Source organism: Phaseolus vulgaris, chromosome 7, assembly GCF_000499845.2.
Source record: "Phaseolus vulgaris cultivar G19833 chromosome 7, P. vulgaris v2.0, whole genome shotgun sequence".
Lineage (NCBI taxonomy): Eukaryota > Viridiplantae > Streptophyta > Magnoliopsida > Fabales > Fabaceae > Phaseolus > Phaseolus vulgaris.
In genome coordinates, this window is record NC_023753.2 from 7,240,095 (window position 1) to 7,257,509 (window position 17,415).

At 32.5% G+C, this 17,415-nt stretch overlaps 1 protein-coding gene across 1 annotated transcript; it reads right to left on the bottom strand.

Annotated features, from left to right (window-relative positions):
* Positions 1-378: 378 nt before the first annotated feature.
* Positions 379-2,378, bottom strand: LOC137828259 (polygalacturonase-like). Its single transcript, XM_068634748.1, has 4 exons — positions 2,206-2,378; positions 1,766-2,074; positions 1,141-1,659; positions 379-1,013 (listed from the first exon to the last, which is right to left on the bottom strand). The coding sequence occupies exons 1-4, from the start codon at positions 2,326-2,328 to the stop codon at positions 657-659; spliced, it is 1,308 nt and encodes a 435-aa protein (XP_068490849.1). The 5' UTR covers positions 2,329-2,378; the 3' UTR covers positions 379-656.
* Between the last annotated feature and the right edge of the window lie 15,037 nt (positions 2,379-17,415).

A 17,415-nucleotide genomic window follows, 5' to 3' on the forward strand; every position in this document is an offset into this window, starting at 1 on the left:
ATTGTTCACTATTTATTAACAAAATTACAATTAATTTATTTCATTGTTCTCCATATTCAATGAGATACCTTTCTCACTATTAAAAGAAATAAAATATTTTAAATATAATTTTTTTAAACAAATTTGCATTATTCATTTTGTTTTTTTATCAGTGCTTTGTTTTTTTTTATCAGTGCTCTCTTTTTCAGTAGTAGAATCACTTGATTTTTTAAGTAGCAGAATCACTTTGTTTTTTAACCGGAGCTCCATTAGTTCAAACTTTTCAAACCAATCTTATTTCAGCACAAGAGAACGTGAAGTTAATTTTTATTGGCATAGTCCAATTAAATAGTAGGTCAAAAGTTATATATTCACGACTTACACCTATAGTTTAAACTCTCCAAAGAACCTTTCTTTAACCACAAGTATTGATAGGAGTTTTAGAAATATTACAAATAGAGAGTTATAAGAATAGAAAAATTACTATTAAAGACTAATTACATACACAATAATTATACAATGTTTATTAAAAAAAATACAACTAATTTATTTCACTGTTCTCCTCATTCAATGGGATGCCTTTCTAACTCTTAAAAGAAATGAAATTTTGTAAATATAAATTGTTTAAACAAATTTGCATTACACTTTTTGTTTTCTTATCATTGTTCTGTTTTTTATCACTGCTTTGCTTTTTTATCAGTTTTTTTATCAGTGCTCTCTTTTTTATCAGTAGCCGAATCACTTGATTTTTTATCAGTAGCAGAATCACTTGATTTTTTATCAGTAGCAGAATCACTTTCCTTTGTATCAGTAGCAGCTTCACCGCAAGCAGGGGCTTTCCCTGTTATTGTTGGCTTGACATTAGTACATGTAGCGGTTACCGGAGCTCCATTGTATGTGAGCGTAACATCACCTATCTCAACACCCTCACATGGAACACCACTACTACAAGCAAGAATAATTCCTTCTTTAGTTGCTGAAGTTCCCTTAATACCCTTGATGGAAACTTTGCTTATCTTTACTTTTGATGGAGTCTGAATCACCACAACAATAAAAAAAATGAGATGAAAATTAGTCTTTTAAGCCACTTTAGTGTATGAAATATTTTGTTACTTAAATAATAACATCAACATGTGCATGAATGGATAGGAGACTAAGTACCCCTTTGGAGCATTGGTTGTTTGGACAATACTCTTGGTCTATGATGACAGGGTTCTGCACATTATCCATGGTAATATCTTCAAATTTCATGTCATTAACTGTAATTGTTCCTGGCTCGTTAGGCCATGTCTTAATCCTCACTCCATTCGTAGTTCCTTTCAAAGTGCAACCCTTAACTGTAACACCTTCAACAGGCTCTTCTTCCTTGTACTTTCCAAGGCTTCCAATACTAATACCATGACCAGGTCCACAATTCACATTTTGGATAAGTACCTGTCTGCTACCGTCACCCAATGAGACACAATCATCTCCAGTGGCAATGTCTGTATTAAGAACATTCACACCGGTGGATCTTCCAATGTGGATGCCATCGGTGTTGTGGCTATCACCTGGAGCACTTACTTTAAATCCGTCGAATGTGAAATTGTTGCAACCCAAAACATTGACATGAAAGTGTTTGCTATCCTTGCTAGTAATGTCACGAACTATTGAATTATTGATGAAATTAAAACCGAAGTTCTGTTGACATTTGATAAAAGAATAGAAAAGTGAATGAAAACTATTTTCGATAAGTGTGCAAGTTATGTTACATCTTATATGAATTTTGAAAATAATATTCATTTACCATGCCAAGTTGTTTGCAATCAAATTTTTTTGCACATTCATTTTGCTTCCAAGCAGTTGCACCTTGACCATCAAAAACTCCTTTACCAGATATGGTTAAAGAGTTAACATAGCCAATCCTAAGCCATTGGTCACCGCCAACTGCCTCTGGCTTTTCAGGTGCTTTGAGTGTGCCATCAACTTGAATTTCAATAGGAGCTTTGCAAGGACCTTTTACCTCTACATGGGTCATTTGATATGTCCCACTTGGAATCACAATTTTTACCGCAGATGTCGATGCACATGCTTCAGCCCAAGCACTTGTTAAAGCCTTAAGAATATGAAAGTAACAAATTATTCAAAAATATTGCAATAAGAACGAAAAAAAAATCCCATGATTTGTGATGAAATAGGTTTTCTTCCATCAAACAATGTGAATTTCTTTTTGATTCATTATCATACCTTGGCTATATCTGTATTTGGTTTTCCTCCAAATTTTGATATATCAAGATTTGCTGATTGAGTTAAAACAAAGTTAATTACAATAAAAAAAGATAACAACAATATGATCGTAGAGAACTTCATATTTTGTGTACTTGCTAATTGTACCACACTTCAACTCGTGTTCTTGAATTAATTTCTAGCATATTTTGAATTTATTTATATTAGAGTAGCAAGGATCCAAAACCGTTAATGTTATTAGCAACTATAACACGCACATGACTATCTAAATGTGTCGTTTTCCTTTTTTTAGTTGTTTAGTATATTTGTAGGATTTAGTTATTAATTATTAACTTTACATCACCCATTAACAACCTATTTTTATATTTTCCCGACAAACTATCAATGTTCGTTAAATAATTCAATTTAGGTAATATGATTTTATTCAGTCAAACGTGATATTTTGAATCCATGGTCTAATTTAGTTATCAAAATCGAATTCTATCACTATAAAATATTAAAAAGTAAAATATATGTATTTATATATGTTTATAATATATGTGGTGTAGTATATTATATTTAGAAATAACATTAGAAATATATTATATTTATTATTTTGTAAGAACAACATTTAAATTGAAATAAATTGAAAGCAATTTTATATATTATATATACTAGCGGAAACAGACGCGCTGCTGCACTTTTGTATCCACATTTTTCTGTTCTGCTCAAGTTCCATGATGATAGAAATTTAATATATATACAAAAATAATTTTGAATATGTCAAAATTGAAAAGCAATAAATAATATGTAAAAGAAAAATGATGAATATATTAATCAATCTTTTTTTTCTTCTATGGTTTGAGTTTTTCTTCTTCTTTAAGCTTTTTCTTTTCTTTCATTGTGGTGGTTTTGGGATCGGAAAGTGTGATGATGTGTATTTTTATTTTTTAAATATTAACATGTGTATTCTCATTTTTTTTATCATTATTTTATATTTGTATTTTTTTTATCACTACCATATGTGCATTTCTTTTTTTAAAAAAGAACTATAATACATAATATACAATTTATTTTTATCATTTTTTTAAATTCTATTCTGAATTTGTTTTTTTTAATGTAACTGATTAATGAATTGAATGGTAATTTAAAAAAAATAAAATTGGAGGCATATCAGAAGGTTCTAAGGTGTAGGAATTTACCTAATAATACAGGAAAAGAATGCAACAATATATTGTGAGTAATTTATTTTAATTAGTTAAGTGAAGAAAGATAAAAGGATTAAGAGGTGGCATCTTTCAGGATTACTGCAATATAAACCAATCACCAAATATATATTTAAGCTTCATACCCACGTTTCCAATAACCAACTCTTCTTTATGCATTACTCTGGTTCCCCATCAAACTTCACAACAAAAGGTCCAACTTTCAATAAAAAATCATATATTTTTTTTAAATAAAGACTTCCAAATATGTTATGATTCCATTTATGTCTATTTGAATATTTTTTAAACTTTTTATTTGCAATTTTACTCTTGTGATTTTTCTCATATATATACAATTATATGTTTATTTTTTTATATTGGATGTTACTTAAAACCTTTTAGAACGAAATTTCCTTTTTAAAATTTTGAAATTGTTAACAAGTATTAATCTATTAAAATATTTTTATCACATATTTTTTTAATAATTTTTTAATTTTACATCTATTTTTTTACTTTTATATTGTCATAAATTATGTTGTAAAAAAATAAAATAAAAATATAATTATCTTAATTAACATTAGATAAATTACTTGATTGAAATTTGCAACTGAAAAAAAATATTTAATTATATATATTTTTTTTGATCAACAAAGAATTAAGTTAAATTAAGGGGATACAAAAGAGGTATCCCAACCCTTTACATAACCCAAACCCTGTTTTTTAGGACCTCCAAGAGGCATCCCAAAACATGAGGGAAAAAAGATATATCATAAAAACAGCCCCATACTACTACTATTGTAATGCTGGACTGCTTCAAAACACTAAACAACAATTTCACACCACCATAACACCATTAGGTCCTCCCACCAGTTTGACTGCTACTTGAAGAGTGAACTTTCTGCAACCTCCACACCCATTGGCTAGTGCTGCCTCTCTCAACCTCCTATAATAGCGAACATAAATTACCCTTGCCAAGTTCTTCAGTTTTATACGTAAACCTCCAACAACTTCAATTAGGCTTTCTGGAAAACCCGGCGATGTGCCTACCACGGCGATTACCGGTTATCTGATCTTCTGTTCTTCAAGTACGACGATGATACATAACTTCGGCGACCACCGACTACGCACGCATGGAGAACGCCGCTTTATCGACCGACGATCATGTTGGCTTTCCACGTGTCCTCATCCACATCGCCCCTCACTTCCAATCTCTGATCTTCTGTTCTTCAAAAACGGCGATGATGCATAACTTCGGTGACCACCGACTACGCACGCATGGAGAACGCCGCTTTATCGACTGGCGATCATGTTGGCTTTCCACGTGTCCTCATCCACATCGCCCCTCACTTCCAATATCTGAACTTCTGTTCTTCAAAAACGGCGATGATGCATAACTTCGGCGACCATCAACTACACACGCATGGAGATCGCCGCTTCATCGAACTTCGGCGACCACCGACTACGCACGCATGGAGAACGCCGCTTTATCGTCCGACGATCATGTTGGCCTTCTCGACTGCACTCCTTTGTCTTGACCACGTGTCCTCATCCACATCGCCCCTCACTTCCAATCTCTGATCTTCTGTTCTTTAAAAACGGCGATGATGCATAACTTCGGCGACCACCGACTACGCATGCATGGAGAACGCCGCTTTATCGACCGGCGATCATGTTGGCTTTCCACGTGTCCTCATCCACATCGCCCCTCACTTCCAATATCTGAACTTTTGTTCTTCAAAAATGGCGATGATGCATAACTTCAGAGATCGCCGCTTCATTGACCGGCGATCATGTTGGCCTTCTCAACTGCGCTCCTTTCTCTTGACCATACACCAGCAGCTCAGCCCATACCTCATCGACATCGCCCCTTACTTCCCATTATCTGATCTCCTGTTCTTCAACTGTTATAAGTGTTTACCATGGTGACAACAATCCGAACTACCAAAATAGAACCAGACATATACTTTTGACCTCCAACACGAACCAAATTTAGGCACCTACATGTTCAGATCAAACTTGGTACCCAAAACCTCTTGATCACATCACCCTGAAACCATCTCCTCTCCTTTTAGAAGCTCCCACACCGACCTCAGTCTACATAGTGGTGCCCTTCTATTTTATACTTTTAATACAAACAAACGGGTTAAGTAACCAATCCTCAAACGAATAAGAATGGAAGGCAGCTTTATGCTTCATCCACAACCATGACTTGAGTTGTGCCATCTGCAGAATCTCTTCAGCATCAACAACTTGTTGTTTAAACAAAATTGAGTTTCTCTGATCCCAAATACACCTCACGATAGCGGCCCAAATTCCTTTGAGGACCAAATTTTGCTTACTACTGCTTTGGGCTACGTGGAAACTCACAAAGTGGTCCTTAAGGTCGTTGTGTTGGACTAACGTGATACCTAACCATTTGAGACATAAAGACCACACCTGTTGTGCATACACACATTCTAAGAACAAGTGCTTGCAAGATTCCTCATTATCTTCACATAGCACACAAACTACAAAACTCATATGAACGCCTCTTCTACTTAGCGCCTCCCTAGTTGGGATCCTATTGACAAACACCCTCCAAGTTGTTGACAAAACAGTGGGAAACGCTTTTGCTCTCCATAATGACTCGAAAGCTGCATGATACGTGCCTCCGTTTCCATTAGACAAGGTATTGTAAGCTGCATTGACTGAGTATGTCTCCAGATCCTCTGTCCCCTAGACTCGGATATCATTCTTGGCTTGCTTTACATCAGCCCTTGCAAGATATTCGACAAAGTTTACTTCCAGCTCCGATTCCCATTCGAATCTATCTCGTCTCCATTCTAGCCTCCATTTCCATTCTGAACTTTCCCACACCCCTACATCTTCCACTTTGTACTCCTGATTAACCGACACCGAATATAGTCTCTGGAACAAGAATTTGAGGCTTGTGTCACCAACCCACACATCCTCCTAGAACCTCACCTTATCCCCCCTACCTAATTTCCAGTGTATCTCCTTCTGGAACCATCCTTCACCACCTCCCTCCCTACACACCTTTACTAGATCTCTCCACCACCATGATTGGTATTTTACTGGTAGATGGGGACTTACTAGTTCCACCCCATACTTTGACTCTAACACCTCCTTCCACTTCCCTTTTTCTTGAGACATAAACCTCCATCTCCACTTTCCTAAGAGAGCAAAGTTGAACTTTCTAATGTCTTTTAACCCCAACCCTCCCTCCTCTTTCTTTTTACAAAGATCTTCCCAACTTACCCATGCAATAGGCCTATTTTCCTTGCCCCATCCCCACAGAAACTGCCTTTGAATACTTATGATGCTTTTGTAGATTGACTCTGGCGCTTTGAAAACTGAAAGATAGAAAAGGGGGATTGCATTGAGAACAGACTTTATAACACACATCCTTCCTGCCATTGATAAGAACCGCCCCTTCCACACACTTAGCCTTGCTTTGAGTTTGTTGAGAACAGGCTCCCAAAACGCTTTCTTCCTTGGATTCCCTCCCACTTCTAATCCCAAGTATTTGAAAGGTATTCCCGATTGATTACAGTTCAAAAACTTTGAATAGCAAAGGAGGTTAAAAGACTGCACATTTACACCTGCTAGGCTTGATTTGTGGAAGTTGATCTTCAGCCTTGATGCTACCTCAAAACCCCTTAAGATAGACTTCATTACAACCACATTGCTCCATGATTCCTCACAAAAGAAGAGAGTGTCATCTGCAAACTGGAGAAAAGACACCTCTACCTCCTTGTTTCCCACCTTAACTCCGGATAGAAGATTCGCTTTCATTGCTTGTCGAACAAGTCCATCTAGGCCTTCCGCCACCACTATAAAGAGAAAAGGTGCTATGGGATCGCCCTGCCTTAACCCTCTAGTGGGTTTAAACTCCTCCGTGGGACTTCCGTTGACAAGTACTGATACTGTGGCTGATTCCATGCATCCTCTAATCCAATTTATCCAAACATTATGAAAACCCAACCTTCGAAGCATGTCGTACAGGAATTCCCATATGATAGAATCATATGCTTTTTCAAAATCTACCTTGAAGCACAGACCCCTCTTCCCTCTCCTTCTAATATCTTCGATCACCTCATTTGCCAAAAGCACATTGTCTACCAGATCTCTTCCTTCAATGAAAGCCGATTGACTACCATCTACAAGAGCAGGTAGAACTTTCTTTATTTGCCCTGCTAAAACTTTTGAGATGACTTTGTAGATGGCACCCACTAGGGATATGGGTCTAAACTAATGAAGGTTACACGGGTCCCGTACTTTAGGTACTAATGCTATGAATGAAGCATTGCACCCCTTCGGGATTACATCTGTTTCATGAAAGCACTTCAACGCTGCTACAAAATCAGATTTTAGAATATTCCAACTCTTCTTGATGAAGTTGAAATTGAAGCTGTCTGGGCCAGGACTCTTCATACCCTCACATTGCCATACAGCTGCCTTGATTTCTTCCTCACTAAAGGCCTTAATCATACTCAGGCTTACTTCTGGCGATAAAGAATTAAACTCAACCCCATCCATACTCACCCCAAGGTCCTTCGTTGCTTTAAATCTGGATTCAAACAGATTCTTTGCTTCATGCCGAATAGTGCATGGTTCCTCACACCATAAACCCCCTAAATCAACACCCTTCACTTCATTCTTAAGCCTTCTCCATCTTAAAGACGAGTGAAAGAACCTTGTGCAGGAGTTACCATATTTAAGCCAATTAGTTCTAGCCTTTTGACGTAGAAGGGATTCAATCTTTGCTTCATTCTCCCAAAGCCTCCTTACCAAATCTGATCTAAGCTTCTTCTAACTCTCATCCAAACAGCCTCGACTATCCTGACAATCCAGGTTTTCAATGTCTTGCAATAATGACTGCTTTGTAGAATTCAAGTTCCCAAAAACGTCTTTATTCCATACTTTTAGATCCAGTTTAAGGAGTTTAAACTTCTCCTTGAGCACCTTTATGACATTTCCTTGGCCCTCATAGGACCTCCACTTACCCTCCACCATCCCCAAAAAACCTCTCTCTAAGAACCAAGCATCAATAGTTCTAAAAGGTTTGGGACCCCAATCCTTGTCTATGCACTTAAGTCTTAATTATATATTTTATAATTATATATTTTATTACTTTATTTATTTTTAGTATATCAAATTAAAAAAAACTTAAGTCTTAATTAATATATATTTTTAATGATTACAGTAATATTTAACTTTTTAAATCACATATATATGTATATATAAATAATGTTATGTTTAAAATTTATTAGATAGGATGTAAATTTTTATCATATATTTGGAGAGTTGAACGACAACGTAAAGATTGCGACGAGCCATGGACTGTTTTTTTTTTTTTTTTTAATTTGACAGTCATAATAGCTGAGAAACAAATATAGTGTTAATTCAACTGACAAATGATATTTTCTTAAGATGTTATAAATATTTTGCATTTATATAATATTAAATTAGTTTATTAAAAATACTCTTTGAACTATTCTTCGGTATTTTTTTCTTACTTTAGTTTCGTATTGTAGTAGTTTTTGCTGCTAAATTTTGCTGTAAGAATTTACATATTTATGATATTATTGGGTTAAGCTTCGAAATAATATTTCAAAATTGAAAAATAAATTATTGATTAGATTACTTTTTTCAAAATATATAATATACAAAACTAACAAACACATGATTAGTATATATATATATATATATATATATATATATATATATATATATATATAAATTTATATAAACATTATCTATCTATTCAAATATGAGAATGAAAAATATTTTTCAAAATATTTAAATGACTTCCACGTTACATTTAATTCATGTGAAATTATTGTTCAATTGTTTAAAATTTTAGAAATGATACAACAACTTTTTGTGGAGTAAGTTTTGAATTTTTTTTTAATTTCTCGTATAATGTTTCTTTTGATATTTTACATGAAGCGAAAATAAGAGGATGATAATTTTTTTTTTCATTTGGGAGATTTCTTACTCAAGCGAATTAGGAACAAAAATAAATCTCTTTCATATGGATTATTCTCACTCAAGTGAGTGAATAATTGTTCTATATAGAAATTATCGTTAAGTTAAAATTCTTTTTCAACAAAAAAACCCTAACAAACCACTTTTTTTTTTCTATTTAATTTTACTCTAACGATATTTTGTACCTCAAACAACTTTTAAAGTCCATTTGCTTCAGACCCAATCTTGTATGCGACGATATAAAGGAGAAGATGATTCATGTTTGGTTCAAGGATGATGGCCGAAAGGAGAGTAAGTGTAACGACACCTTTTTTTTAAAGAAACAGAAACAGCGTGCCACATTCTTCTTCACACCACAGTAGCATCTTTTCTTCTTTCTCTCTCTCTCTCTCTCCAATTCTTTTCTCTCCCTCTCTCTTAATTTCTCTCCCAATTTTCATCTATTTTAGAATCTGATCATACCACGTTGTAGCAGAGGAGTTAAAGAACATTTCTACCCGATCAGATTTTCAAACAGAGTAAGTTCATTTTTACTCTAAATATCCTTTGTTCTCTGTTTTCCCTAGGATTTAATTATCAATCTTGGTGGGATCAGTTGAGAAGTTTAATCCTCTCAACTTATTCTATTATATACTGAAATTTTGTTCTGTTTGGATAATTTGCATTAGGCCCATAAATCTTGAAGCTTATGCAAACGGTGGGGAATAAAATTCTAAAAGTTGCTTGAAAAGCAAGCAATTGAGGTAAGGGAAGCTAAATTTAATTTTTAATAGCACCCTAGGATAGAATATTTGAATGCGGAAGGGACGTGGTCCCAATATTGAATTTCTCTTGCATGGGTGTTATTTGTTTATATATTGTGTGTTTGTTTATATATTATTTAAATTTGTGGAAATATTGGGTTTTGATGATTTAGTATTAAAGTGTATTTTTTTTTTATGTCAAATAAACTTTTGAATATTGTGGATAACTTTTTGAATGATATTGTATGACGAAATGGTATGAAATTGAATTCATACATTTGGGATAATGTATGGACTGATGTTTGTTGTATATTAAGTATTGATGTCGGGATAATGTATGGACTGATGTTTGTTGTGTATTAAGTATTGATGCCTATGTGGTAACAGAGATCTCCGAGCTTCACTGATGATCTAAGTCACATAGACTAAGATATCAGGTGGTGAGAAGCTGATGGGGGAGTTCATGCACACCGTGACATATGAGATGCACGGCTTGGGTTGTATTGAACTTACCTGATCCTTTCTGTTGGATTCGCTGGTAATCTTTGGATCAGGTGTTAGTCTCTGGTAGGACTTACTTAATACGGGTCTTCCGGAAGACGTTGTTTGTTGAATATTTTGGATGTGTAGATCCATGTGAGATCTATGTGATTGTTTTAATGTTGGGAATTGAAGAAGATTGTGTAATTTGAGAAATTGATCATGTAACTTGGTTTTCTCTTTGGATTTAAGTGTGTATATTATAAAATTCTATTTTCAGTAGCTTACCCTTGCTTTTCTTGCTGTGTTTGAACTGCGATGACGGTACTATGTACATGAGCAGATGACCATACAGGTGCAGGAGAGCCTTAGAGGTTACAGAGTTTTATTTTGAGCTGTGGATATGTAAATATTTGTATTTCTATAAATCCTAATCATGTATTAGGAATGTTTTGAAAAACTCCAAGTTTGTATAGAAACTGGTAGAACGTTTATTGTAATAGTTATATGTAAATTATGGGGTGTTACAGTAAGTATACAAACATAAATAGTAAAATCGTTTCTCCTCCTCACAGCAAGTCACTGCACAGAAACAACGAGAAAGACACCTAAGCACATGTAATTTACAATTTTATCCGACATAATAAACAAGTTTAAGTAAATATATATTAATAAACTTCATTCTCATAAAGTAAACAATATGAATTTCATTCTCAAATCTTTATAATAATATAATATAATAATAAAATAAATAATAATATTATAAATATTTATATATTTATAACAATAAATTTTTTATTAATATTAATAATATATGTAACACCCAAAAAATAACATCTAACTATTATAAGATTATGACTTATAGAAATACAAATATTTACATATCTATAGCTCAAAATAAAACTCTGAAACCTCTAAGGCTTTCCTGCACCTGTATGGTCATCTGCTCGTGTACATAGTACAGTCATCGCAGTTTAAACACAACACAAAAAGCAAGGGTAAGCTAGTGAAAATAAAATCTTATAATATACGAAATTAAATTAAAAGAGAAAATCAAATTACATGGCCAATTTCTCAATTATTCAACCTTCTTCAAATTCCAACATAAATCAATCACATAGATCTCACATGGATCTACACATCCAGAATATTCAACAAACAACGTCTTCCGGAAGACCCGTATTAAGTAAGTCCTACCAGAGACTAACACCTTATCCAAAGATTACCAACGAATCCAACAGAAAGGATCAGGGTAAGTTCAATACAACCCAAGCCGTGCATCTCATATGTCACGGTGTGCATGAACTCCCCCATCAGCTTCTCACCACCTGATATCTTAGTCTATGTGACTTAGATCATCAGTGAAGCTCGGAGATCTCTGTTACCACATAGGCATCAATACTTAATACACAACAAACATCAGTCCATACATTATCCCAAATGTATGAATTCAATTCCATACCATTCCGTCATACAATATCATTCAAAAAGTGATCCACAATATTCAAAAGTGTAATTAACATAAAAAAATAACACTTATATATTAAACCATCAAAATATAATATTTTTACAAATTTAAATAATATATAAACAAACAACCTAATATATAAAAACACAACATCCCTGCAAGAAAATTGAATATTGGGACCACGTCCCTTCTGCATTCAGATCTTCTATCCTAGGGTGCTATTAGAAATTAAATTTAGCTTACCTTACCTCAATTACTTGCTTTCCAAGCAACTTTTAGAATTTTATTCCCCACAGTTTGGATAAGCTTCAAGATTTACAGGCCTAATGCAAGTTATCCAAACAGAACAAAAATTTAGTATATAGTAGAATAAGTTGAGAGGATTAAACTTCTCAACTGACTCCACCAAGATTGATGACTAAATCCTAAGGAAAAACAGAGAACAAAGGATATTTAGAGTAAAAATGAACTTACTCTATTTGAAAATTTGATCGGGTAGAAATGTTCCTTAACTCCTCAGCTACAGCGTGGTATGATCAGATTCTAAAATAGATGAAGTTTGGGAGAGAAAATTAGGAGAGAGGGAGAGAAGAGAATATGGAGAGAGAGAGAAAGAGAAAAAAAAGAAAAGAAACTGTGGTGGAGGGGGTAGGTTCTGTGCTTTTTTTTTACGTTGTCACAATATAAATGTTTAAATATTAAAATAACAATAATATGTAAAATTAATATATAAAATAATAATTTTAATTAAAATGATGATAATAAATATAAATTAAATAAATTAATAATAATTAAATAAATTTATTAAATAATAATATTATTAATTATTATTATTTTAATTTTATATTCTTTTATTTATAATTAAAATTTTACATTATTTTAATTAACTAAAATGTACACAATTATTTTTTTTTATACACAAGGATAAATTTGTAATCTTACAATTTATACATTAAAAATAATTCACATCACTCACCAATTTCAATAAATTTTTCTCACACATCAACTCTAACATACCTCGATCCAAACAACCTCAACTTTCTTCACACTTCCACTCCCCCACACCCTCTAAACCAAACAAAACCTTATAGATGAAATTAATGTTTTTTTTTAAGTTGATAAGTGTTATGTACATGTATATATAAAAGATTAAGAGGTTTAAAAATGTTGTTATTGTTGAACATAATATGATTTTCAATTCAGCTTGAAGAATATGTTGTTGTGTGTGCTGTTAGATAAATTTTGAGTTGTTAATTTGAACTTAGTAATGATTCAAGTTCAATTGAAAGTTTTATTTTTCAAATCTATGTTAATTTTAGATAATTGTTTTGTGTTTTGAATCAGTTCAAAAAGCTTCTATTCAAGTTTGGTGACTACAACAAATTTTTCAACAAGTTGATTTATGCGACAACAAATTGAATAACACTTAAGGTTTTTAAAAGGATTTATAAATGTTTTGTTTTCTTTTGTCTTTTCTATAAAACAAAATTAGTCAGTTATTTCAATAAGTGAACTGGTTTTCTATGTTGTGATTTTAACCGAAAATGAAAACAAAATAGTTTTTTTTTTAAATCAATTAAGTAATTTTAACATAATGTTGTTATGATTTTCAAACTGTTTTTAAATACTTTTAACAGATTTTATGTAATGATCAAATTGTTTTAACCATTTTTTGAAATTTATTTTGGACATGAAAAAAAAACATCTTTTGAAATCTATATAAAGTATGGTTTTTGATCTTTTTCTAAGAAGAAGAAGAGAGTTTATTGAAAACATTTTCAAAGAGAAGATCAAAGAGCTTTGAGAATCAATCTTGTCATCTTGGATCATTGCTTCTATGTAAATAGGATTCTGGGTTTTATGTTCTACTGTTTTTCAATTGTGTAAATCTTAGGTGTATTCTAATTCATTCTTTTAATCTATATTGTGTTGTAAAACAATTTCAAATATTATTTTTGGAAACTGTGTTTTTTAGAGTGTTCTGCGTTTTTGAAGGGTTCAAGATTAACACTCTTGATTGTTTTGTAATCTGGTTTTTATAAATTATTGAATTCTCAGTGGTGTGGTGATGATTGAATGTAGCTCTTGATGAACCAATATAAATTTCTCTATCTGATTCTCTCTTCCCTACACTGATAATCTGTTTTATATTTTGTTCTGCATAAAACAATTAGTTGATTCGTAAAAACAATAGGTTTATATTTTTCATAAAACTGTTAATCTGTTAAATAATTAGTTGAACATATAAATCAATTGATTGATTTAATTGATCTTTTCAATCTAACTCTAGTCTTTACGAAAATTTTGCGATAACAATTCACTCCCCTATTGTTCTAGCCACACATTCTAACAATTGACATCAGGGGCCAAGTTCTGGAAAAGATACTCATATTTCGATCCTAAATCTTTTTGAAAAATGACTGAAAAACTACCTTTGAGGAAGGTGCTTCTATAAATAGACCACCATTGTTGTGTGATTTGAACTATCAATTTTGGAAAGTTAGAATGAAAATTTTTGTTGAGTCAATTGATAGAGGAATCTAGGATGCTATCACAAATGGTCCTTTTATTTCTAAGAATGAAAAATGTGATGTTTTTATTGAAAAACCTTGGTCTCAATGGACTGGGAGTGAATGAAAAAAAGGCTCAATATGATTGTATTGAAAAGAACATCATAACCTCTACTTTCAGATGAATCTTTAAAGGTTTCTTAGTGTGTATCAGCAAAGGAGATGTGGGACATTGATGAACATATATTTATTCACACTCAATAACGTTAATCATAGATTATTGAACTATAATTATAAATAAATCAATTATTTTAATTAATATTCATATAATTGGGTTTATTTGGACCTTAACTATTATTTTTGTTAATTTTATGTTTTTAAAGTAAATGGTATGAAGGAAGTGTCTACATTTGTGAGTGGACGCAAAAGTCTAAGTTGCTTATTTGAATAAAAAAAGAAAACACAGTTTGGGGAGAAGAAGAAGGAAATAAAAGTTACAATATATTAGAAACAGAACTGAAAGCAAATCTTTGATACACGAATCATGGAAAGTTGGAAAATGTTAACAAAATCTAAACTACAATATTTTCCCAATATCCTTGGAGCAGAAAAGCCTATAAAAGGACACAAGCTTCAAAGAGAAAGGGATAACTTCATATGGTTTTCTTAGTTTCTTTTCTTATTTGTAATTTTTTGGTTTTGCCTCTACATGGAAGGCTAAACCTTTTTTGTTGATTCCTTTGTAATTTCTCATTGAGTTATGAGGGTTTGATCAATAAAAGTTTCTTTTTTAGTTCTCTATAAGAGTTGTTTTAATATTATAATCTTCTAAAAAATTTGTTTTGTGAGAGGTTGTACTTGAATGCATGATTGAGAGTCTTCCTTGTCTTAAATTTTGGTTTCTTAGTTAGTTCACATTGTTCTAATTAATTTCTTGGGCGCATGATTTAAGAGAGAGGAGATAAGCATTCTCATGGAGTATACGCATGAAACAAAGTGGGTATTGATTAAACTAATAGACACATGTTTTATTGATGAGCTTCAATTGAATTAGATTGACGCATGTTCAATCTGTTTTAGCCCTGTTGGAGGATTGAGAAATGACAAATATTTAGAGAACTTGTGAAGAATTCAATGGTGGAAGAGCTTGGGGATCAATTACTTTTTATTTTCTGTTTTAATCTTTTTTATATTTTTTGCATAACAATCTCAACTTCTTTTTTATCATTATTGTTATTGCTAACTTTTATTGCTTGTAGATGGATTCTTAAAGCTGATTTACTGATTTCACTATTTGATTCGTTGGGAGACAACTTGGGGTCATTTGAACACAATTATACTATCATCTTTCTTGCGTAAGACAGGTCTACGCTGAAAATATTTTAATTTGACAGTAGAACGACAACTATCATACATCCTTGAAGTGACCCATGATAGAACAACAAACATAAAGAGGGTAAGGAAGCATTCCTATGCTAATGGGAGAAACTATCTCAGATGTGCATAAGAGATTTACTCATATAGTAAATCATCATATTGTTCTAGGCAAAGTCTTTGAATGAGAAGAATTGAACATCAAGATCCTAAAATGCTTGGACAGATCATGGCAACCAAAGGTCACTGCCATTTCAGAATCGAAGGACTTGACTACACTGACCACTGCATCCTTATTTGGAAAGCATAAGGAGCATGAGCTTGAGATGAACAGACTAAATGATCAAGAGAGTGATGAAAAACATGTGAAAAGCATTGCTCTAAAAGCTACAGCACAAAAGATTGATCAAGATTCAAGTGAGTGACAGTGAAACTCTCAACTTGTTGATAAGGAAATTTGGTAAGTTTTTGAAAAAAAATAGCAGCATAAGGCACAATCTTCAAACAAGTATAATTCCAAGAAAATAACTTATTTTAATTCTGCTAATTATATTTATTTTGGGTGTGGTAAACAGATACACATCAAAGTTGAATGTCCAAATACCGTGAGTGAAGAGAAAGGTGCTAACAGGAAATATGAGAACAAAGGCAAAGTTAAAAGAGAATATATTGCATGGAAAGACAATAATGATTCGTCTTCGAGTTCTTAAACAAAATAAAATAAATACACCAAACAAAAACTAAATAAAATAAATACATTAACCAAAATAAAAAAGTAATTAAGAAAAACAAAAAAATTTAGAAAATATTCACATAAAAAAAATATGAACATCTAAAAAAAACAAAAACTTTCAAAAATATTCACAATAATTAGCAAATTATACTTTCAAATTTTAAACAAAACTATTCTTCAGCAACGATGCCAAAAGTTATAATTGGTCCCCAAGGACGGATATCAAGCCCACAATGAATAGTTATTTAAAATTCTAATAGTAGCATTCATTAAGAATATGTGCAATAATTTGATTTGAAAGATATTGACCCCTAAATTCCAAACCCATGAAAATTAAATAAAAGCAAAGTAAATAATTTGGATGAGTGAATTGGGAAAATTGAGAATGGAATTAATCTTTCTTACTTGTCTTTTTTTCAAAGCTTAAAAACATATAACATTTCATCTTGATTGACATTGATGCACACATAAAAATCATTCATATTGATTATGTACCTATACGAATGATAGGGCCCAAGTAATACCTGTCTACTTGGTACACAATTTGTTGACGTGTTTGTGGTATTCTAGTTCCTTTTAGTTCTTTCTCTTGCTGCGTGTGCTTCGTCGGTCGGGTATCTGCGATTGCACTCTGACGCTCAAGTCAGTGCTAGTATTTTCGATGCTCTAGTAGAAATATGAAAAACGTACATTTTCCCCCTTCATAAGTTCTATTTATAGGTTGACT

Excerpts from the sequence above, each read along its gene's own strand:
- LOC137828259 (XM_068634748.1), bottom strand. The coding sequence starts at position 2,328 with ATGAAGTTCTCTACGATCATATTGTTGTTATCTTTTTTTATTGTAATT. Across the intron at positions 1,660-1,765 it reads ATTGCAAACAACTTGGCATG|AACTTCGGTTTTAATTTCAT; the intron begins GTAAATGAATAT and ends AAATGTCAACAG. Across the intron at positions 1,014-1,140 it reads ACAACCAATGCTCCAAAGGG|ACTCCATCAAAAGTAAAGAT; the intron begins GTACTTAGTCTC and ends GTGGTGATTCAG.